Source organism: Ziziphus jujuba, chromosome 1 (assembly GCF_031755915.1).
Source record: "Ziziphus jujuba cultivar Dongzao chromosome 1, ASM3175591v1".
In the NCBI taxonomy this organism is placed as follows: Eukaryota; Viridiplantae; Streptophyta; class Magnoliopsida; order Rosales; family Rhamnaceae; genus Ziziphus; species Ziziphus jujuba.
This window is the reverse complement of record NC_083379.1, coordinates 13,521,034-13,546,667: the sequence shown is the minus strand read 5'-3', so window position 1 is coordinate 13,546,667 and position 25,634 is coordinate 13,521,034. Positions and strand designations below refer to the sequence as shown.

Below are 25,634 nucleotides of genomic sequence, written 5' to 3'. Positions count from 1 at the left end.
AACTGTGGTTTTTTATATATTTATTTATATTTTGTACGGAATAGGAGATAAATGACCCTTTTCTTTTCCCTTCTTAGGATTCTAGCTCTTAGTATTTCAAAATAGTTTTTTCTTTTTTTAGGAATCAATATTTCCAAATTGTTTAATATATTATAAAAATCAAAGTCCTGTATACTTACAAAATTCTATATTCTTTTGTGTCAAATATTGATTTAATTGGTAGTTTATTGGGTAAATTGTGGATTATTAGATGGTAGTAAAATTTGGTGAAATACTTCTACTCTTTTTTTTTTTTTTTTTTTTAACACTTCTTATTAAACTAAAGTTGATCCCTCTCCTTATTACACGTCTGTAAAATGAATAGTTTAATTCTCTAATTGTATATGGAGTCTTTTCACTTCCATAATTCATTGTTCCTAAGGACGACAACCATATTCTCGGAAAAATGATCCTGAGTTTGAGTTTTTATATTTTCAATATTAAAAAAATAATAATAATAAATTTATAGTTGATCTCCAATAAAATTATGATATTATGACAAGAAAAATTAAGTGGAAAAAACCACTGAATTAAATTAATTATTGCTGTCAAATTCTGCAACTCATTATTTTTGTATTAATGTGATGGATATACATATTGTTTTAAAAATAATAGGCAGTAACTCAAAGTACATTTAAAATCCCAAAAATATAAATGGAATATAGTAGTCCGGCTCTGAAAGCAATGGAACTTAAAAGGCCAACTCGGTAGTAGCTCAAAGAAACGTTGTTTTTGGTGGATAATGATTTTTGGCTCATGTATCTTTGAATGGTCAAGTATAGTGCTTCTTAAATTGAATTTGTATTTTTCTTTTTCTTTGAGAAAACTTTTTTAGATGCAACATGATTTAGATTTGTTTGGCATTAAAAGAACAAAACGCTAGGGAAATTTGAACTCCAATGAGATTTTGACATCTTTGTTTCAACTGGGGGGTGGGAAATTAATGATCGAAGGTCGGGATTGGTATATAATATATATATATAAACTAAGAAAATACGATGAGAGAGGTGTGTATATGATATAAAGTAAATATATGTTACTTCCTTGTCCGAAACTTTGTAACAAGAAACGGGAAAATGGAGATTCATTGGCCCCGAAACGTTTCTCCGAGAAATGCGGCTACTTGCCGCGTCTTTACTTTCCCATCACTTGTTTTCGAAAAATGACTTTTTGTAAAGTTCCATCTTTGAGCTCTTCGCTAGAGAGAGAAACAGAGAAAGAAAACTAAAACTAAAAATCAAAATCAAAATTAATAATAATAAAAAAATACAAGAACAGAAACAGAAACAGTTGCCCATATTTGACCCTTTTGGTGCTATGTGATAAATCACCCAGCTCAAAGCCCCGATTAGTTTATTATTCATCAAAATTTTCAATTTTATAAAAACACTTTCTCTCTCTCTCTCTCTCTCTCAATCTTTCTTTGTTGCATATGTAGAAGAGCTGTTTTTGTGTGAAAAGTCAGCGTCTCTCTCTCTCTCTCTGCGCTTTTCTCTCCAAAACCATTTTCTAATCTCCATCACTTTGTTTTTGTGGTTTTGTTAAAACATAACATCATCTTCAAAACCTGTTTGTTTGCTTTCCTGCTTCCTAAACAACCCCAAAACCCCCCATCTCCCCAGAAGATTACCCTTTTTTTTTTTGTTAAAAAAAAAAAAAATTTTCCTTCTGCTCCATTCCCATATAAGCTCCAAATCCAAGCAAATCCCTTTTTTAAAATTAACAAAAATCAAAGAAAATTGCATGCCTTTATCACGTCTATTTTTCTTCTTTTTTTGGGTTTTTGCAAAGTTAAAGCTAAAGCTATAGTCTTCAAATGATACTGCTTCTTCTTTTTCTCTCATACATGTTACTTTTTTCATAAAAAAAAAAAAAAGTATGTGCAGCTTGTATTCTTTGCTGAGGATGGAGAATTACCAAGGCGATTTAACCGACATAGTAAGAGCTAGCGCTACCGGAGCTTATGGCGTATCTGAACCACCCATTTCATCATCATCATCATCATCAGACTGGCAATTCCCTTCATCTTCTTCTTCTTCTTATCCAATCAATTTCTCATCATCTTCCATGGAAGATCAACACAGAGACAATTATTTCGGCGATCCATTTTCGCATATGCGCGATCCGCTTCTTCACGAGCTCTACTTGCCGGGTACTGGGTTTTTCAGCAGTCCAAGTTCTTCAGAAATGATCAGTAGCTCCGGTGTCGTCGTTGACGAAACAGGTAGTTGTACCTTTGGTGGTGCTTGTGCTTCCGGTACTGGTTCTGGTTCTGGTATGCTTGCTCAAAGTATTGTTGACGACGATATGAAAAGGCCGGCCGCTGCAGTCGCCGCCTCCTCGAATATATTCTCCCGTATGCTTCAGATCTCTCCGAGTGCAAAGTTGCCAGCTTCCCAATGCGAATCTCCCGCGGCGGCGACTGCTGCAGCCATGGCTGCTGCTGCTGCTGCTTCTTCTCCAAGAGCAATTAATGTTAACAGCTCCAAAGGTGGTTGCTTAGTTGAGAACACTGGGGTGCAGATCTCATCTCCACGGAATCCGGGTATCAAAAGAAGGTAAGAGAAAGAGAAAGAAAAAAGAAAATACAATTGTTAAATATAAATTATATATTATCATGTAAAATCCTTTGAATTTTTTGTTTTTTTTGTTTTTTTAGAATGGCAATTAATAAATTCTGCTTTAGTTTTCGATAATCTGTTTTCATCAAATTGGAGACCATGCATATGGGTCTTCTTTTTTTTTTTCATATATAATATTTGTTTTGGGAAGCAAAAATAATAATGGATTGGAACTTCGGTTTGATTAGCTTCCTTTTTTGTTTTGTTTTGTTTTTTATTTTTATTTTTTTTTTTAGGTTCTACAAAAAGATCTAAAAGAAATAGGGTTTTAATTAATTGTAGTAACTAATACCTGTATTTAGATATATGTTTTTAGGATTCATGTTGAAGAAGAAGTTTGAATTAGTTTAGAAATCTTTCAGTTTATGATGCTCTTATGGAGTAGTGTCAACATTTTAGTGCCAAAATTATGATATATTTTGATGAGTTCCAATCAATACCAGAAAAGGTATAGGGTGTAACTTGTGCAATCATATTATTCACACACTTATCTTTCATGTATACTTTTCTTTTTCCAAAACCCACCGAAAGAATATATAAATAAAACTGTATGTGAGTTTCTTTTCATTGGTATTGGACTACCTTTAGAATATACCTTTTTTTTCCTTTTTTTTTTTTTTAATTTTATTTTTCCACTTCTCCTTTCTTAAAGGAAATAATCCAAAAACGTTACAGTTTCTTACCAAAAAGTGGTAGAAACTGAAGTATACTTAAAACATCAAAACCGAAACATTACATACATACATATATATATAACAGTATTCCACCATGAACATATATATATATAACAGTGTTCCACCATGATTGCTCTTTATATTTTTCTTGATTCTCTGAGAATTATTGTGAGAACAAAACTCAGGGTGGTTTGATTACATGTGTTTTGTAATGGAAATTCAGGAAGAGTCAGGCAAAGCAAGTGGTTTGCATTCCGGCGCCCGCGGCACCAAACAGCAGACCGAGTGGGGAAGTGGTGCCATCGGATCTGTGGGCATGGAGAAAGTACGGTCAAAAACCCATCAAAGGTTCTCCTTATCCAAGGTATAGTAATATTATCAGAAAAAAAAAATATATTATTAATATCTTTGCAAGAAAGTTCCCAAGATTTATAACCAAAAAAAAAAAAAAAAAAGAAAATCCCACTAAGGCTAAGTCTGCCATTTGCATATTTATATTTCTCTGACAACCATTATTACTAATGTTTCTTGCCTTCTTCATATGTTTCAGCCTTAAATATATAGAAATATTAAAATTATAAGCTAGTTGTATATAAAACAACTTAAAGTGTTCGATCGAAACCTAGAGGAATTTTTATACATATAATCATTCACATGTTTAGGATAACAAATTAGTACGTCAAGGGTGACAATTATCATTTAGATATGATTTTATATACAAGATCCAATTAAGGAGTTGAAAATGGTTTTTTGACTAATATTAATTTGTATGATAATATTATTATATATTATAAATGTATATATATCCAGGGGCTACTACAGATGCAGCAGCTCAAAGGGCTGTTCGGCAAGAAAACAGGTGGAACGGAGCCGGGCTGATCCAAACATGTTGGTGATCACCTACACATCCGAGCACAACCATCCATGGCCAACACAGAGAAATGCTCTTGCAGGCTCAACACGTTCGCAACCATCGAAGAACAATGCATCTTCAAAGAGCTCTCCAACCACAGCTGGTTCTCATCAGCTTCAGAAAACAAGTACTACTAGTCCAAAGGAAGAACAAAGAGACAATATCAATGAGAATAATAATAATAATGCATCTCCAATTGTCACAGCTGGTAGTAATTCAACAACAAGTGCATCAATCAAGGAAGAGATCGAAGATATGGAGAAGCAATTGGAAATGGTTGATGATGGAGAATTCAGCACTGATCATCATCATCAAGGTTTTCCCTATAGACCATCAATGCCGCCGGATTCAAATCATTCTGATCAGGATTTCTTTGCTGATTTAGGAGAAATAGAGGCTGACCCTCTAAACCTTTTGTTCAGCCAAGCCTTTGGAGCTGATCATGAGCAGAAAGGAAGTAAAGGTTTGGATCCTTTCAATCTGTTTGATTGGTCTGCAGACAACAATAACAAGAACAATAACAACAACAACAGCAGCAACTCGGCTTTTGGTGAAGCTAAGAGAGGTTTATAACAAAAGAAACTTATTGAAAAAGCAATGAATTTGATCATCATCAACTCCTTCGTCTTCAACAAACACTACAAGAGACACTGTCTTTTTAAAGATAGTTTTTGTGGTGCAATAGTTTCTTTATATTTCAGGGTCATCACCATGGATAGAGTCAGTATGGGTTTTATTTTTTTATTTTTTGCATGTGGAAAGAGAGATTTTTTTCTAGTTTACTATAGTTTGTATTTCTTGTTATTTACCAGAACAGTGAGAGAGGGAGAGAGGGCGATTAGGAAGAAGAAGAAGAGGATCAAAGAGAGAGAGAGAGAGAGAGAGAGAGAGAGTAAAAAAGGTGGAGACACTGCTGGCTGATTGGGAGCAGAAGCAAAGGAGTCCCACATTCCTTTTGGAATATTGGTGGATGGGACAGAAAGCTGAGGAACAGAAGGTTTCTACAGTTAAAACAAGTACATCCATCAGAGACATGACTGGAAAGCTCAGTGAAAGGAAAGAGATTGATATAAAGATGGGACTTTGCCTTTCATTTTTTAAAAGTGGGAAAAATTATTCATGAAAAAACTTTGGTCATGTGGGTTTGGATGGGTGGATATGTATGAGGAAAAAAATGGAAAAATTTTTGTTTTTTAGAATGCTTTGGTGAGAGATTGAAAATTAAAAAAAAAATGACGAAAGAGAATATAGGAAAAAGAATTATTGAGAAAAAAGCCTGACTTTTCTTATCAGTCTTTGTCTAGGGAGGTGTAGTGTTAGAAGGTAAAAAGGGCGGAAAAAAAATACATGCTTTGGGTTCCTCAGCTTTCTGTTTCTTTAAGTATCCAATATCCAAGTTGTGCGCTTACTTTATATATATATATATATATATATATATATATATATTAACTGTTTTACTTATCAAATAAAACAAAATGGTTGAATTTATGAGTGCTTTCCTTTGAATTTGTTTTTTAAATAGTGTTTTAGTTTTTTAATTGTTATTAATTAATATTATCTTCTCTTCAGTATTTATGTTGATGCATGCATAAAATAATGCAGCAGATAGACCGAGGTTTGACAATTTACTTAATCATTTCGCATCCCTAATAGTAATTAATCATCTACCTCCTCATTATTATAATCAATTAACTATTTTTATTCTGACGAACTTACTGATTATATAGTCACTTTGATGATGGTACAGTGGCAAACCTACTACTTAGTCCAATAAAGATCCAGAGTACAAAATAATTTTTTTTTCTTTTTTTTTTTAAAACTCCACTACCACTAATAATAATAATAATAGTAATAAAAGAGGCTTCCTTCATTTAGCTGACTATAACTTATAGAAGTACATAACTATTTAAGGAAAACAAGAAAGTATATCCAATTAAAAATAACTAGGTGACGGGTAAAACTTTTAGATAACATGATACGTGACAGATATATGGCTGCGATGGTAATGCAGTTTTTTTTTTTTTTTTTTTTTTGGGCTGGAACATGGTATACAACATTTAATAATTATAATAAGAATATATAGTAATAAATACATAAATAATTTTCTTCGCCAGGACATTCATATATTTAGCATATGATTTGAGCAATATTAAGCATGCATACAAATTAATCCATAGCTTTTTTTCACAAATCAAAATTGCATACAAATTAATCCATAGCTTTTTTTCACAAATCAAAATCTTAATCTGTTGGGAAGTAGATTTTATGTTTATCGAACTATGTCAATATTTTTTCTTATTTGTAGGTTATTCATCTTTTTATATGTTAAATTTTTTAAATGGTGGTGGTGCAACTTGAATCTAAATGTGTAGAGATTTTAAATTTTAATACCACATTAAATTATCATTAATTTCAAAAATTTAAACTGTTAGAAAACTAGGTTATTATGTTTCTCAAGCTATGTCAACAATGGTCATGTTGATTCTCCAATCTTTCGTCTACATATATTTATCTATGCACTACCGGTTTCCCTCTATTTAATTGGCTTCATTTAGTTTTTTCTCTTCCTTTAATTGCTTAATTCCCCACTTTGCTTGTTGTCTCAATATCTTTTTTATCCTACGGGCTTCAATATCCACTCCACTGTAAACTTTGAAAATATATCTCTCTAAAATGTACGGAGAAGATGTACACATTAGTTTGTTTAAATCTCCTAAAGGGTTGAGAATTAAATGATGCATTTGGGTTTATATTAGTTTTGACAGAGTTCATGTTACTCTTCAAGGATTTTAGTATTTAATTAGACTCATATAAATTTTAAACATATATTTAGATTTCAATCATTGAATAGATTAAATAGAAAATCCATCAGGGTATCTTAATAAGGGACTTATTATATATATATATATATATATAAGTTGCAAGTCTTTTATTAGGGGATACTAATTTATAATCTAGGATACTTATGTAGCAAATATTTATTAGTTGATTGCTTATCATTTAAATTTAAATCTAAAAATCTAAAATGGAATATGGTAACACGTAGCACTTGCCATGTAAGAAATTCTAATTTACTAAAGTAGGGGATTTTCCTAGTTAGAGAATTTTTGCATATGTATATATATAGTAAGACTCATATCAAGTTGATATGATAGTTTTAATAGTAGATTTTTCATTATTGGCCTTTAAATTACATCAAGAGATAGAATTTGAAATTCAATTATTAAACAAATATGGATTTGATAGCACATTGAAACACTATTTGGGCAAAATATACTTTTTGAAAACCTGGATGACCGTAAATGAATTTTCAAATCTCATTCTTAAAAGAGGAAATTCTAATGAGAAAATCATTAGGTTGGAACCCGATTATATATATGCATGTAACACCCCGTCCCGAACCATGTCGGAAATTTTTGCACGTTGACCGAGGTTGACCGTTAACCGTTGACCCAAGGGGTCAAAAGTTGACTTTTTGACTCGGTTGGAATTCTAAGTTGACTGAGGTACTGTTACGAAGTACACGTTGGCACGAGTTCGTAGACTGGTAGCACGTTGAAAACGGAGCTACGGTTTGAAAGTTTTGAGTAAAACAAGTTGAGGTCCAAACTGTCCAAGGGGTGCCGGAGTTGACTTTTTATTCATGCAAGGTTGAGCTTTGACTCATGTATGGTTGTGAAGTGCTCATCGATACGAGTCCGTAGACTAGCGGCACGTCCGATTTGGACATGTGGTTTGAAAGTTATGGATCTGTAAAGTTTTTCAAATACTGTATTATTTTAATATTATTTTTACACGCATAACGATGTGCCACGTGTGACTCAATGAAGGTGACCATGTGTCACCATGGTGAAATGCCACATGTCAACCATGTGTAAAATCAAATTATTTTTATTATTATTTTAAATAATAATATTATTATTAATATTATTTAATTATTTCTTTTTCTTTTCCTTTTTCTTTTTCTTTTTCTTTTTCTTTTTCTTTTCTTTTCTTTTCCCCACGTGGGAAAACACCAATCCTTTCTTTTTCTTTTTCTTTTTCTTTTTTTTCTTTTTTCCTTCTTCTTCCCCGAAATACACACACACACGCAGCTTTTCTTTCTTCTCTCCCGACCGTCCCTCTCTCTCCTATGTTTCAAATTCCGGCCACCCATAGCCCTCACGCGCCAGCCACCAAGGAAGCCCGCCACCTCGCGAGCTTGGCCGCCAAGTTTCACGGCCAGCCGCCGCCGGACGCGCGCCGATCGGGCCGGAGAAGCCGCCGGCCGGCCAAGTTTCTCTCTCCTCTTTTCTTGTGTTTTCCGGCCAGCCCACTCCCAATTGAGCCTCCTATCCCCCTATTTTGGGTCCTCTGAATCCAAAAATGGCCTCCAATCCCAGAAATTCGAAGCGGTTTGCGAGATATGGGGAAGTGAACACCGGCCGAAACTTTCCGACCAAATTCCAGCCACCTCCGGCGGAATTGGGGTCGACGGAGACCGGATTGGTGATCCTCGTTCCACGAGCTTCGATTCGGTATATCATTCGACTATTTTGGTTAACGTTTGCGTTTGAGCCCCCGGGTACCGGATATTATTTACCCGATTAAAATATTAATTTATTTGACTGTCTGCGAATTTTGTTCTAGGAGCACTGGTGAGTCGTGAAATTGATCCCGTAGTGGATCGTGGGTTAATTGCGTGCTCCAGGTGAGTGATCCACCTTTAAAAATATTTTTGGGGTAATTAATTGTATTTATGTGGTATTAATTTGGTATCTGTAAAATTGTGCTCATGTGGTGTATTTTAAATACAATCGAGAAAAATATTATTTTATATATATATTTACCATTGGTAATAAATGGAAATTTTGGGATCATTAAGAAATTCCCGATTATTATTTTATGGTGATTTAATTATGAATTATATTGTTGTTTAATTTATTATGCATGAGCAAAGTGAATTTTGGTGGTATTTGTACGTGGTTTTAAATTTGATTTTCCGGGCATAATTGGGTTAAATATTTTACGAAAATATTTGGTTATATTTTATAAATTATGCCCGCGGTATTTTTATGGTTGCATCTCGTATTTCGAGGAAAATTGTGGTTTGTTGGTTATCGCTGTTTCGTACCGGGTTGTTTAAATAAAAATATGTGGGATGGTGTTTTGTGAAAATATGGTATACTTCCCACGGTGGTTTTTGGAAAAATGGTACGGTTGGTTATGTATGTTTATTTTTAGACGCACTCATACAGTATTGGTGTTCTGGTGTATGGTGTATGGACGCGTGGTAGTGCGCGGTTATTATCTGGTTTAGCGCACGGTTTTTACTTCACCCGTGAGTTGCCATTGGACCGTGGGCAGGCAAGGTTATTAGCCACAGCCGCCCCCCTCCTTGGCCGGGTGATGGTTTTTAGCAGTTGGTACTGTCGGGACGCCGAAGTGACCGCTGCAGGTTTCTCTCTTTAACCTCCCGCCAGTCGGTGCTCGGGACGCTGGGTATCGGAGGGCATCACCGGTATATGGTGTGGTGCGTCAGGTGTAATTGTCGGTGTAAATTGCAAATAATGTTTAAACCCCAAAGGTGTTCAAAAAATTATTTACTATAATTTATTATAGTTTATTTATATTTGGGGTATTTATTTATTTATTTATTTGTTGTTTGTTAAATTATTTGGTCCCTTGGTTTTCGGGAAGTACGTATATCGGGTTTTGTGAAAATGTTTTAAAAAGGGGAACTTTTCCAACGGAGTGACTAGTGAGGATTTTGAGAGAAAGTATTACTTCAATTGTTTATTTATTTATTTATTTATTTAATTGTTCGGTATTGCTTAATTAAATTCCCTTATTTTTATATTATTATTATTAAAGGTGTTCAGTAGTTAGGGTCACTCACTGAGATGATTAGCATCTCACACTCTTAAATTCCGTTCCCCTAGGTTCAGGTTGGAGACGTTGATTGTCCGGGGCGAGCCCGACGTCTCAGTTCGTTGCCGAAGGTTCAAGAAGTTTTTCTTCCCTTTTTCCTCTCTATCTTGTATTACATTCTTATCTGTTATTTTTATAAATTCCACATTTGTTGTATAATGCTCTGTATACTGTATTGGACGTGTGGTTGTTCTTTATGCACTGGACTGTTGTTGCTTTGAGAAGTGCTGGAATTTGTGGAATCAGTTTGTAGTTTGTGGGAGGAATAAGGGGATGTTTTTAGAAGTGTGTTTTCAGTGCAGGTAATTTGTGGTAAGTAAATCCCTTAGGGGAGGCTCTGTCGGATTTTCCTTTGGAGGGTCCGGTAGGGTTTCCCTGGGATCAGGGCTGTCTAGGGTTCCGGGGAAGGAATTCTGGACGGGTCCTGACATGCATGCCTTATACTGGTCGTTTACTTTGATCTTTATCACTTATTTTGTAAATATTTTTATGAATAGCAGCATGATGAAAATTAGAGTAGAATAAATTAAACTATCATGTATTTTATACCTCACCTTCAAAAGTTATAAAATTACCAAATTTCCCTTTGCTTGAAGTTTCGTAATATCAGTACTTGCTAATTTACTAACTGATGCAACAATAATATGTTATTATTTTATTGGTTGAAAATTAATATAAACTAAACATAAACAAGTAAACTTTTAAAGTAATCAAATATCAAGATCTATCTAAATCAAAATACTATGGGTACCAAACAAGCCCTTAAAACAATCAAATATATAGATCAATAAAATTATGGCATATTCATTTGCTAAATTAATTGGTAAGTAGACTTGGGCAGATGTGTTGGTATCCATAGTATTGTTGATAAATTAAATAGGTGATAGAAATCATTTAGAATGAGAAAACTTATTTGGTTTATGGGTAAAGAGGGGCAATATGTTTTTATGAAGGGTACATGATCCATTTTAATGTTGGTAACAGAGAAACCCATAAAGCATTTTCCACTTGATCTAGCTTTTCACTTGCTTGAGTTGTTTTGTATTAATAAATACAACCAAATTAGGATGTGTTACTAATACACCATTGGTGGTATAACATATTGCGGAGGGTATTAAATTATCCCATCCATTTGTATTACCAAATGTCGTATTTGAGGAAAATAATACAATACCAAGTTCTTATACACCCTAATATAGGGTACCAAACAAGCCCTTAAAGCAATCAAATATATAGATTAACAATACTATGGATACCAAACAAGCTCTTAAAGCAATCAAATATATAGATCTATAAAATTATGGCATATTCATTTGCTACATTAATTGGTAAGAAGACTTGGCAGACATGTTGGTACCCATGGTATTGCTAACACATTAAATATGTAATAGAAATCATGTGGCATGGAAAATTTATTTTTCTTAGGGTTAAGAAGTAGCAATGTGTTTTTATGAAGGTTACATGATCTATTTTGTTACTCTTTTTAAATGTTTGTTATCATCAACTCATCTAAAAGTGTCATCAAAATTGTGAGATCCCACATCGGTTGGAAAGGAAAACGAAGCATGATTTATAAGCGTGTGGATACCTTTTCCTTGTAGACGCGTTTCTATGAGGGAAAGCAAAACCGTGAGGGGTAGGATTGGGCTCACCACCTAGCTTCCAAAGCAGACAATATCTATATACGGGTGGTCTGGACTGTCATAGATAGTATCAGAGCCGGACCCGGATCGGTGTGCCAGCGAAGACACTGGGGCCCAAGGGGGGAGGATTGTGAGATCCCACATCGGTTGGAAAGGGGAACGAAGCATGGCTTATAAGCATGTGGATACCGTCTTTCCCTTGTAGACGTGTTCCCATGAGGGAAAATAAAACCGTGAAGGGTAGGATTGGGCTCACTACCTAGCTTCCAAAGCAGACAATATTTACATGTGGGTGGTCTGAGCTGTCACAAAAATACTATTTGTAGTGAAAGTTTATCAAGGTTGAGTGACTCAACAAATAAATTAAAAGTTAAGTATGCCTTTCATGGTTGAGGAGGGTCAAGTTAGTTTATTCTAGATATATCCTGCTAAAGCTTTGAGATGTGATGATATGCCAACTATATTTTATCAAAAGTATTGATCAATTGTTGGTGAGTAGATTACAGAGGGATATTTGGATATTCTTAATAATAAAAGAGACTTTGGTTTATTAAACCTTACATTGACAGTGCCATGACTCAGGTCCATGATCTAAATTTATTAGTATGATATTGTTCATTTTAAATCCAACCTATACAGTTTTATTTTGGCGAAAACCCTGTTGGTTTGTCCAAAAGACCTCATATTAGTGAAAGAAGTACCACACATGATTATTCCACTTCTTACCTTACATATATAAGGGCTTACAAATTTTACAATTCACGCCTTTTGGAGCCCAACATCCTCTCTAGCATATTTCTAGTTAGGTTCAGGGGTCCAACATCCTTGTTGGCTAGTTTGTTCAAAAGACCTCATATTACTGGAATAAGTGCCCACTCATATGTCACTTAACCAACTCTTTCTCGAAGGATGTGAGATTGTTCATTGATTATTCCACTTCTTATCTTACAAGTTTTACAATTCACTCTCTTTGGAGTCCAACGTCTTCTCTGATACATTTTTAGTTGGGTTTAAGAGTCCAACATTCTCGTTGACATATTTTCGGTTAGATATAGACTTTGATATCATTTTGTCACGATTCAAGTTCACAACCGAGCTCTACTAGTATAATATTATTCGCTTTGGACCCAGCTCTCACGGTTTTGTTTTGGCTCAAGCTCCACTAGCTTGCATAAAAAGCCTCATACACATATATACTACTTTACCAACTCCTTCTCAAGTGATGTGTGATTATTCATGTTATATCCTTCAAGACTCATAAGTACTCACAAGTCTTACAATATGTTGTCACAATTAGAGTCCATGATTGAACTCTACTAATATGATATTTTTCATTTTGGGCCTAGCCCCAGTTTGCACAATTTTGTATTAATCCAAGCCCCATTGGCTTGCTTAACAAGCCCTATACTAGTGAGATAAGTGCCTACACATATATGATCCTTCACCAACTCATTCCTAAGTGATGTGAAATTGTTTACTAGTCTTATCCCCTTTTGCCTTGCATCCTTCAAGACTCACAAATCTTATAGGTAACTTTAATACCAAAGGTAATGTAACCACTTCGTAAGTGCATTTCACCTTATTAGTCATTGGAATATTTTATATTATTGCAAAGACTTTGGTGAATTGTTTGAAAAGTGTGTTACCTTTAATAATTTATGAAGAACAAAATGTTTTTTAGAAAGATATATCGTGGATAATATGACGGTGGCTATTGAAAAATACATACCATATTAGCAAGAAAATTGGGGATAATCATTTTCTTACTTTAAAATTAGATATGAGCATGACTTATAACCGTATTGAATGGAGATTTGTTTGAGATATGATGCAGCATATGGGTTTCAATGAAGGATGGATTGATCTTGTTATGAGGTATACTACATCTGTTACTTATTTTATTTAAATTAATGGAAAAGCTTGCGGTATGTTTAGACCTGAGAAAGCCTTAAGACGGGAATCTTTTATCCCTTTATTTATTTTTAATTCGTGCAGAAGGGTTATCTAGTTTGTTGAGACAAGTGGAAGCTTATAAAAATTTGAGTGGTATTCAAGTTGCACAAGGTACCTCCATATTTTACACCTTTTTTTTTTTTTTTGGGTAGATGATAGTATCTTATATATTCGAGCATCAAAAAGGGAGTGTCAAGTAATTCTTAATTTATTGCAGACCTGTGAAAGAGCATCTGGGCAACAAATCAATTTGTAGATGGTAGATGCATCATTTAGTCCAAGTACATCCTGCATTGTTCAAGATATAATGGGAGTGCTTTTGATATCAGAAGAGTAGAGGTGTAACAGCCCAGACCACCTGCATCAACATATTGTCCGCTTTGGGCCCAGCCCGTATGGTTTTGCTCTTCCCGACCCTAGTACAACGTTGGATCACAAGAAAAGGCCTCTTGAAGGGAAAGGTATCCACACGCTTATAAGCCATGTTTCGTTTCCCTTTCCAACCGATGTGGAATGTTACAATCCACCCTCCTTAGGGCCCAGCGTCCTCGCTGGCACACCAATCCGGGTCCGGCTCTGATACCACTGTAACAGCCCAGACCACCCGCATCAAGATATTGTCCGCTTTGGGCCCTGCCCGCACGGTTTTGCTCTTTCCTACCCCAGTACAACGGTGGGTCACAGGAAAAGGCCTCTTGAAGGGAAATGTATCCACACGCTTATAAGCCATACTTCGTTCCCCTTTCCAACCGATGTGGGATGTTACAAGAGGGGCATACCAAATATTTTGGTCTTCCAAAATTAATAGAAAAGAAAAGAAAAAAGCATTTTCAAATTTTAAAGATCAAGAAAAGCATTTCAAAATTTTAAAGATCAAGTTTGGTCCAAATTTTCAGGTTGGAAGGAAATATTGCGATCAAAATCAGGTATGTAAATTTTGATAAAAGTTGTGGTACATTTCATTCCTACATACTTAATGGGGAGTTTTCATTTGCTTAAACTCTCATAAAAGAGTTCAGTTTGATTATGAGGTTCTAGTGGAGTCATTTACGTGGTAATAGGGCAATCATTGGAAAAGTTGGAGCAAATTGTTTAAACCTAAAAATTAAGGAAGTATGGGATTTCATTCTTTAGAAGATTTCAACTATGTTTTGCTTGCAAAGCAATGTTGGAGATTAATAAATAATCCTAATAGCTTGGCCAGCAAGGTTTAAAGGCACAATAATATCCTTCTTGTTCATTTATGAAAGCAAGATTGGGTAAGAAATCATTGTATATATGGAGGAGCCTAAAATGGGATTGTGGTGTTTTAGATAGTAGTTGTATATGAAGAGGGGGGGGGGGGGATGGAAGATAAAAAGCACGTAAGAGTCTATGTGAATCACCATGGTTGCCATCCTCAAATTCCCGCTTGATGTTATCTCCATGATTATTGGATGTAGACTTAAATGTAGTTGATTTGATTACACCTTCAAAGGGATAATGTGCATCTAGTTCAAATTTTCTTTCAATCAAGATGAAGTTGAAATTATTTTGAGTATTTTGATTGGCGGAGCTAATAAGTCCAACAGGTTAGCATGGCATTTTAATGATTTAGGAAATTATACTAGCTCTTTGGTTGCTTTTTGGATGGGTGATTGTGCAACTTTAGGTAGTCTGCATGAAGAAAATAAAGAAATTGGTGGAAATTTATTTAGGGTCTACAAAATCCCAAATAAAATTAAATTTTTTCTATGGTAAGCTTGCACATATGGCATTCCTTTTGTAGATAATTTATTTCAAAGGAAGATTAAACAAAACCAACTAAACCAACTTTGTGATATGTATAAAATTGCACTATATGCTTTATGGAGATGTTTAAATGCAAGAACTATATGGAAGGAGGTTACTTTTTATTCAGAAATAAAAAAATTGTAATTACAATTCTTTTGTTGATTTGTGTTTTGTTGCTTTCACAATGTTAACTAGTTTCCAAAAAGAAAAATTTAGCTATTGGGATATTGGAACTATTACACCCCAAATTATATCAATACTTGCATTTTATATCCTAAATTATTTTTTCGAGTATTTTGCATCTTAATCTATACAAAGGCTTGCACCATTGGCTTTTTTGGGTTTTTTTTATCAAAATAGTTAATAGATTATCCACTTGTGCAGCACGTGAGACTAAGAATATGGGCAATTAGGTCTTTTTATCATTTCCTCTCTTAATTATCTTAATTTAGGGATTAATCAAAAAATTAATAATCATAATAAAATCAGCCTAATTGAATAAGCGGCCATTGAAGTTGATGAAGATCTCCAAGCCACTAAAGCTGTTCTTCAATCTACCTCCAAAGGGCCACGATCCACCTCTTCCCACAATGACGACGACTATCATTTCAGTAGCTGAGATCCCCAACCGGCAGTGGTGGTTGCCGCCTAAGATTGCCCAGTTCCATTCACGCTTCCAAGGATCAGAACACATTCTTTCTGTTGCCTTGCCGAGGGGGTTTCCTTCTATTTTTGTCTTTTTCTTCCTCTTTTTTATTTATTTATTTATTTATTTGTCCTTCCGTTTTGTTTTGGGTATTGAGGAATCATTGGATGGGTTAGTTTCAATGAATCTTTTTTTTTTTTTTTTTAAATGATCTCTTGGATATTTTGTATTGGGGATGTGTTATATCTTGGAGTTTCTTAGAATTTTGTTTTTAACCGAGTATAAATTTTAAGTTTTCAACTTTATTATGTTTTTAATCTAGAGTGGTGTATGGATTTGGACACTATATAGTTTTGAATGTTTAGGCAAAGAATTACTCTTTTTGTATTTTTGAAAATTTTGAAAATTTCATTTTTAGGGGAACTATAGAGAGTACTCTTTCCTTTTTCTATTAATGTCATTATCTTTTTTGTATAACTAATTAAAGAAGCTATTGTCTATTATCAGTGGAGTTATTGTCTATTAAAGAAGCTATTCTATTTAGTTTGAAGTTCAGAATTATGGGAGGAGAAATTATAAGTGATCCAAAGATGGCAGTATCTATACTCCAAGACAATCAAGTTCTTCTAGGTTTTAATTGTTTTTAGTTGAGAAAATTAAGAGTTTGTTATTAATCATGTGGTTTTAGGTGTTCATTTGCTTACCATGAGTTGAATAGAATTAGGGATGACAACCGGACGGGTCCAGATCAGGTTATAGGATGGCCTCCCTCAATCCTTGTCCTGCAAGGATTGATCCTCTTATGAGTCCTGGATGGAAATAGGTTTTAAGTGGTCATCTTGATGCTATGAAGGCTGTTGTAAACTTTTGTTTTGCTTTTTAAAAATATTATTTTTCTTTCAAAAAATAAATAATATAAAAACAATGTTATTTTAATAGGCAATATTTTGACGATTTGTAAAGTCTGAGGATAAAATGAAAAATATATAATAATTTAGAGGATAATTTTATTTTATTTTTTGTTAAATCAACAAAAATATCTGTAGTTTACTCTTATATTATATGATATTTTTCAGTATTAAATTTCTTTTCTTTACAAACACTTCTAAATGATTCTAAGGAGTCCTTCCTTACTGAATGCATGGTTTATGGTTAATTCTGTCCAAATTCGTCTTCAACTTTTACAGGTTTTCATTGCTCTTATGCACCAGATACCCGTAATTTTGTTGCTTATCATCTTGCTTTGTCATGCTTTTTCTATTGATAATTGTTTTACCTGGATTGAGGAGGGCCATGGGTCATTTCTTTTTTTAGATAATAATATAGATTTTTATTTTTCAATGTTATAATTTTTCTTAATTATTTTAATATTATGTGTTCGATGTTATAAATTTCTCTATTGGTTTTTCTTCTTTCTTTCTTTCTTTTTCTTCATCTACCAACAGCTAGCTATTTCTATTTATAAATGATTTAATTTCTTAAAAAAGTAAAACTCTATGTAATTTCCAAATAAATTGGAACACTTTTATATTTTGATATTAAAACTTTTTGTTTTTACTTTTTTCTTTACTATTAAATAACTTTAGTTACTGTAGTTATTATACTAAAAGTAGTTAAAAATACATGAGTTATAATGAAAAATCAATTTTCTATTTAAATAAAGTAATTATTTAAAAAAATTATATTGAATAATAATAAAAAGTTCAATTTTATCCGGTTTGAGTTATGTGATTATATATTTTTGAAAATTACAACAATATTTAGGGGGATGTATTCAATTTAGAATTTGATGGATTTAAAATGAGATATACACTTTAAAGGATTTGATGGATTATTATGGAATTCTACAGACTTTATAAAGATTTTATAAGAATCCAACAAAATCTTTGGATTTAAGGCTGGATTTCATATTTGACAATTTTATTCATAATTTCACTGTTAAAATCTATTAAAATCCATCATTTTTTAAAATTAATGACTTTATATATAGCACCGGATTTTAAAAAAAATCTACAAAGTTTTAATTGAATACACATAGATTTTAATAAATTTTTATAAAATCCATCAAAATTTAAATTGAATATCATTAGACTTGTATGAATTTCTTTAAAATCTAAATCGAATACCTCTAAATTTTTAAAAGCTTTTAAAATCTTTCAAATTCTAAATTGAATACACCCCTTTTAATTTAAAGGGAATGTGATGTCTCAAACACACAATCTCATAGATGTGGATGTTAAAGGGAACATATTAGTTGAGCCAAAAATCAATTCTATTTTGATAAAATAAATTTTAACCAAAATCTATAAATAGTGACAATTCTCCACCAATGCTATACAACATTAATACAGTACGGTCTAATATAATACATCTTATTATGGTAGAAAATAACAAAATCAATACAGTACTAATATAGTTTGATATAATATATTTTAGTACAATACAAAACAACGAAATTAATACAATCCCAAGAGTTTATTTTTACATATTTAGCTTACATTAATTTTTCAACCAATTGTAAAGTATAATATTTGACATATAAGTTAGTAAATAATTGATATTAACTTATATTTAATCTCACTTATAAGTCGTAAGAGTTCGATTATCTAAATTTTGCTTATATTAATTTGCCTACCAATAAAATTATAAAATATCATCTTTGTTCATATTAGTTGGTAAAACTGTTTGGTATTTATAGCAATTATATCGATATTATGAACTCGCAAGTATGCTTTAGTTTTTTTTTTTAATTTTATTTTTTAACATTGCTATTCATCACAACTAGATCTTAGTCAAATTATAACAATATAATCGAGGATTATTAATTCTTTTTAAATAAAGTAGGAATGAGAATAGCTACATTAGAAATAAAAGAGACGTTTTAAGAAGGATTATTAAGTTACTTGTATTTAAATCTCTTTTCACTTTTTGAACACATGTAAAATCAATCTTGGAAAATAGGGCAATTCATAGAGCACTTGTTTGAGACTCACCCCTAACGATCGAGTCGTCAGATCACCGAGTTTAAAACCAATCATGGTGAATTATAATTTTGTTTTATTTTATTTTATGTTTTATAGGATTTTATTTTCCTTTGTTAATTTGCTGAAAGCACTGAGATATATATATATACACTTACTTTTGGTAAAACACTGAGATTTATTTTTACTTATTCTATCCTACCACGTATGCAAAAAACTTGGTCCATATATATATATATATATGTTAATATATTGCAGGCACATGCATGCAAGCTTCCAGTTGTAATAATTAACTATATTTAAATAAGAGTTAATTTATATAAATTAAATTTCTACCGATTAGTATTTAAGTATTAGATTTTAAATTCATGTTTCCAAAGTGCGTGCACATTCATAATCAAGTAGGTGCAAAGAGGTCCCTAGGGAACTATTTGATGATCTGTAAGTCCATTATTTATAAGGTTAATTATATCATAAATTCAAATAAGACTTGAATGTTTCAGGTCACTTAGCGAAACAATAATAACAATGAGTTTTTTTTTTTTTTTTTCCGGTAAGTAATTATCCAAAATGAATAAAAAATTAAAGAGATTTATAAGTTATAAATATTAGGTATTTTTGGTTATTCATATATATATATATATATAAATATAATTATTTGCTTGGTAAATATATTCAATATGATGGTCATCAATCAAATTCACAATGATATATTCTACACAAAATTTATTATTATTATTGTTGTTGTATTAACTCAGATGGTAAACCATTCAGTACACTTATACTTAATTAGGAAGGTGGGCGAAATTTATGTATGTCTGTGGGAAAAATAATAAATAACTATTGTTATTAAAAAATGCTAATTTCATTCTACATATTTTGTCACAATAAATATTTTTTCCCTCCACTTTCTTTCTCTATTCTCTAATAATCTCTCAACACATATTTGGTTTTTCTTTTAATCCAATATCAGAATGGATTTTGTTGATATTAAAAAAGGAAATTCGAAATTAAAAAAAAAAAAAAAAGAGTGATGTATATATATAGAAAGGACTTGCAAGCAGCACCTGGGAAAAAAAAGGAAAAAGATAGGAAAAAAGATAGAAAAAAGAGTCTATATGATATATTTCGGTAAAAGGCAAACAAAAATGACATATAGAAGCAAATGTCTTCCTTAAACAGAAAACATGTGAAAAATAAATTTGTTTTTGGAAACTTTGTGCCACCCTAGGTAAGGAGATCAAAGTTTCACTCAATTTATTGGGAAATAGTGACACGAAGTTCTGTCAAATCCATCAAACTTTGCTGAAATATATTTCATACCTATCAACTGAAGTCACTTCACTAGGGGGAAAAACAACAGTCCAAAAATTAAAGTGATTCCCATTTAATGGGTTTTTGTGATTCCTTGATGAATATATATATATATATATATATACATGTGGTAAAGTGTCATTAAATGTGTTTTGACGGGAATGTGGTTGGCAATTGGCAGTGGTTGTTTTTTATGGGTGTGACTGTGCTAATGATTTTGAAAAGAAAGAATTGGAAGTTATAATTGATGCCCATTCATAAAAACAAAAGCTTTCTTATATATTCCTTCCCTTCTTCCATCACCCATTTGATTTTATTTATTTATTTTTAATATGCATTATGTTTGGTAATTATTCCTTAGATTTGCACTTTAGCTTTAGGACCTTTTTCTCATTCCAAACTTTCAAATCATACGCAGACATCAAACATCATTTTGATGCTTTTCATCAAACTTGTTTTCCGTCAAATATTTATTAATGAGGCTTGTCATGTTTTCACATCTTTAGGCCTAATCACAATATCCTTTTTCTTATCTACTATTTTAATTTCCAAATTAAATAATAATATTAATGATTGGTTAGAGAGAAATAAATAATATAAATATAAAAAGCAAATTTTAAAAATTAATGTTTTTATTTTTTATTTTTTTTGTCATTTATAGTTATTGGCAACTAATACAACTTGTAATACCAACAAGGAAATTTTCTTTAGAATCTATAAAGTTGAATGGCAAACCCACAAGAGACTAATTCTCTTGAATAGTAGTTATGTATAATGTTTGAACTTGATTAGTGGCTAGCTACTCTAGGAGTTCCATTAGTGTGTGAATTCTAGACCTTCGTCATGCCTCCATCAAATCCTCATCAACTTAAATCATAAATATAATGATGATCCAATTTCTGTTAGTTTAAGTTCTTTCGAAAAATGATAATTTCATTTGATAAAGTACCAAGAATTTGTGTGAACTCATATTTGTGTTAGATTGAACCTTTTTTCAAAAGTTTATTTAATTTTTTTTTTTGTTTTCTCTTATGTCGTCATTTTCTAGAAGCACAATTTCGTTTTACTGTGCGGGGTTAAACTCCGACTGATTTTCCTGCAAAACAAAAACGACATGAAAGTCCCAAGGGTACTGTTGTGGTGCAGACCAAAAATACTCCAACAGTAAAGTTAGATAATGATCTTTAAATGCCTTAAGCTGATTATGCGTTCTTCTTACCTACTTGGATACTGATTCCTTGTCTTTTTATTGCCATAGGGATCATTGGTCATCAAGAAATTCAACTCACCAAATCCTAGCAGACTTGGACTACAGAGCTCTGAAATTTTAAAAATTCCCTTATTTCCTAAATCCTTATTTCTTTTTCGTAAGCAGATTCTTAAGGATCCAAATATGCAAGAATTTCATAGCAGATTTTTTGGATACTTATCTTCGAAACTATATATAATTAATATTATATAAAATTGTTTTTTTATCCAAATATCTGGATTATTTAAAATAAAACCATGAAAACAATGCATTTATGCCTGACTTTCATGTAATTCATCAATAATTTAAATATCCCAATGTGATAATTTTTAATATCATATTGTATATATATATATATATATAATAATTCTTAACATACTTAGATATAAACCTCATGCATTTTTAAATTTTAATATTTTTTTAAAATTAACACTTCTAATTTTCTCTCGAGGCAGACCTAATTAGATTATATATATATGTATATATATATATATATATATAGATATGAAAGTGAGCCAAAAACATATCATTGTTTGTCCGGATCGAATTAGTGATTGTTATTATGTGATACAATTTCCATTCAAAGTTTAGGTGAATACCAAGATATGCTCGACCTTATCTCTAGTGTGTGCGCCCTCAATTATTATCGTGTGGGCCCATTGAATATACCTGGGGTCGCATCAACCTTTACCATTGTCGTACATTAGTGTTTGTTGGCCATAAATTTGACTTCTACGGACTCTTCCAACAAATGAATTTTTACCCAAATAATTGAGGTTAATTTGTTACCCCCTTACATGCAAGTGTGAAGTAATAATTCTAAATAGCTGAAACTATTATTTCATCGATAACAATTAATAGCTTTAGTCCTGTGCTTCTGTCATCACTACAATGGTCCAGGCTTTCGGAATTCAAATTGTATATATAGTTTTGATGCATGCATGGTAAAAATTTTGGTAGGTATTTATGGAAATGGATATCATGTCATATAAGTTGCCGTATAGAAAAATAAAATTTCTAATTAACTATATATTAATTTCCTACCTAGTAAGTAGGGGTGTAAACATAGAATTCTGCTCCTTAGGTTCGTTCTACATAACTTTGGCTAGAGCTTGCAAGATTTAAATTTGGCTAGAGCTTGGAAGATTTAAAAATCTCTTGCTTAAAATAGATTTGCTTTTTTCATGAAACACTCGAGTTTAACCAACCTCAGCTCGCTATAAAGTTAAAATCTAAAAAAATTGAAAGTATATTTTTTTATTTTTAATATAAAATGAAGTATAAATAATAGTATTTATGCATTATAAAATATTATATATCTGTAAATTAATATAATAAAATATTATTATTTTGCATAAAATATAAATTTGTGTTACTCATGACACTACTTAAAATCTATTCACATATTATATGAATTTTATTTTTTATTTAAGATTGACTCATTTTTTGGATGAGTCAAGTCCAATGAATTTTAACTGAAATGACCTTTAACTAGTCGAATCTATTTAATACTTTTCTTGTAAACAGCATTACTTACCTTATAATTAACAACATAGGAGTAGCATAATAACCACATGTGGATTTGACGAAATCATGTGATGAAAAAGCTGTAAATATTGTGAATTTGTTCTTTTACTTTTATTTAACTTCGGGTCATATTAATATTGCTTATTATAAAGTTAGTAACATTATCAACTATATAGATTTTACCAAAATCATTATCAATTAGATATATACAGTTTTTGTCTAATGGACTACCTAATCCATCTTGTAGTAAAAACTTTATGACCAAAAAAGGAATAGAACAAGAATATTGAAACAAAAATAATTAAAAAACAAAGTAGAAGAAAAATCAGGTTTTTTACTTAATTAAATTAGAATTCACACTTTGACCACTCAACATAAGATCTTTATGGTATTAAAGCTTTGTACATATAACTATAAATATAATCAAACTGATATCAAAATCATGTCCATAACCTTCCTTTATGGACATGATTTTGATCATTCAATAAAAATATTCCCGTTTGAAAAGTGTCAAAGTTGGAAAAGAAATTAATTTCTAAAATTTAGTTTACTAAGAATTAATTTCCTAAGAACTATTTTTTTCTTAATATGTTTAGTGAGTAATAGAAAAATTTAGACTTGTAAACAATTAAATTTAATATTATATAATAAATTAAAGGCAAATATGTACTTAAAAAAAATTCCAAAACTATTTTCTTTGAGATTTTCAAAATATCACCTTCATAGGTGGAACAACTTTTCCATATATTTTTCTACATTAGTGGGAATCTAATTTCATAGGCTCATATTTTTCCATTTTACAATAAATATCCAAATAAAAAAAAAGTTATTACTTTCTTAAGAGAATTAAATTTCTACTAACTTTAGTATTATTCAAACAGACCACGGTGGGAATCTAATTTCCTAAGCCTACACTATTTTATCTTATAATAAATCTAAAGAAAAAAAAAATTTATCACTTTTCCAAGAAAATAGATTTCCATTAATTTTACCATTATCCAAACAGGTCATAGTGGGAATTTAATTTCCTAGGCCCACACTATTTTACTTTATAATAAATATCCAAACAAAAAAAAAAATTATCACTTTTCCAAAAAAATAAATTTTCACTAATTTTACCATTATCTAAACAGGTCAAAAAAATATCCAAAAGAAAAACAGTCAAAAAGAAATAAAATAGGGGAAACACAAAAATGCCCATCCCTCAACTAAAATGAAGAAAAATATCCACTTCTCTTATTTTCAATAATTTTGTCCACCATTCACTTGTCCTATCCAACGAACTACATAAAATATCCTCACTCTATCACCTAAATAATTCCACACAAAATGGGTTTGATTTGCAGCTTTCATCATCTTTAATAATCGGCATTTTTAGCTTTATGGATTTTTTTTTTTTTTTACTTTTATGATAATTTTCATTTTTATTTATAAATAATTAAAGAAAAATATGAAAAAAATGAAGAAAATACAAAATAATAATAATAATAAAAACTATGTTAGTCTGAGGTTGAAGATGCACCCTGTCCCTGTCCCTTTCCACATCGCCTGAGGGAGCTCTTTCCATGGGGAGGGGTTAGGGTGAGCGGCCTCTTCCATGGAGAGTGGTTCACACCCCATATCCTCCCCATTGAAAGGCTCCCCTTGCTAATGGGAGTGGGATAATTTTATTTAAATTTGTTTACATCTTGCCCTTACACGTCTTGCCTATGAAAGGGACCCCCTTCTTAATAGGGTTGGGATAGTATTACTTAATTTTGTTAATAAATCACTCTCAATTACACACCCTGCCCCATGATAGGGATCTCCTCTCCAATGAGGGTGGGGCATGTTGTCATTTTTTTTTTTTCCCTCTTTACTTTCTTCATTTTCTTTCTTTTCTTCATATTTTTCTCATTCTTTTTCATATTTTCATCTAACTATTTGCAAATAAAAATGAAAATTATCATCAAAATAAAAGAAAATCCAATAATATTGTTCATTAAATAGCTACACTCAATTAACAGATTTATAAATTTTAAAACTTACCAATTTTTAAAATTCCTTTAATGAATATCCTAATGTATATATAAAACATCTTAGATACTATTATTCAGAAATCATAATAAACTACAAATATTGATTATTAATTATCTCAATCATGTTGTTAAATTTCTTAATAAGGTTCGGTAATAATGATAACTACAAAGCAAATTCATTTTTTGTGGATTTATTTAAATAATATAATAACGATATTTTGGATAATAAGTGAAAGATGGATAAAATTACTAAAAATGAAAATGATGAGATTTTTCTTTCATTTTGGCTGAACTATGGGTATTTTGATGTTTTTTCTAATAAAATATAATATTTGGGCCTCCCCATATGTGGGATCTTCGTTCCCGAGCCCAA

General features: G+C 31.6%; 1 protein-coding gene and 1 long non-coding RNA gene across 2 annotated transcripts; both read left to right on the top strand.

Moving 5' to 3' along the window:
• The first annotated feature begins 1,296 nt into the window (after positions 1–1,296).
• LOC107433838 (probable WRKY transcription factor 14) lies at positions 1,297–5,136 on the top strand. Its single transcript, XM_016045200.4, has 3 exons — positions 1,297–2,597; positions 3,558–3,698; positions 4,145–5,136. Exons 1-3 carry the CDS (start codon positions 1,918–1,920, stop codon positions 4,818–4,820), a joined length of 1,497 nt encoding a protein of 498 aa, XP_015900686.1. The 5' UTR covers positions 1,297–1,917; the 3' UTR covers positions 4,821–5,136.
• Positions 5,137–8,271: 3,135 nt separating this feature from the next.
• On the top strand, positions 8,272–10,688 carry LOC132799621 (uncharacterized). Its single transcript, XR_009634449.1, has 3 exons — positions 8,272–8,764; positions 8,877–8,937; positions 10,169–10,688. It is a non-coding gene; the product is annotated as an uncharacterized LOC132799621 (long non-coding RNA).
• Positions 10,689–25,634: the final 14,946 nt, after the last annotated feature.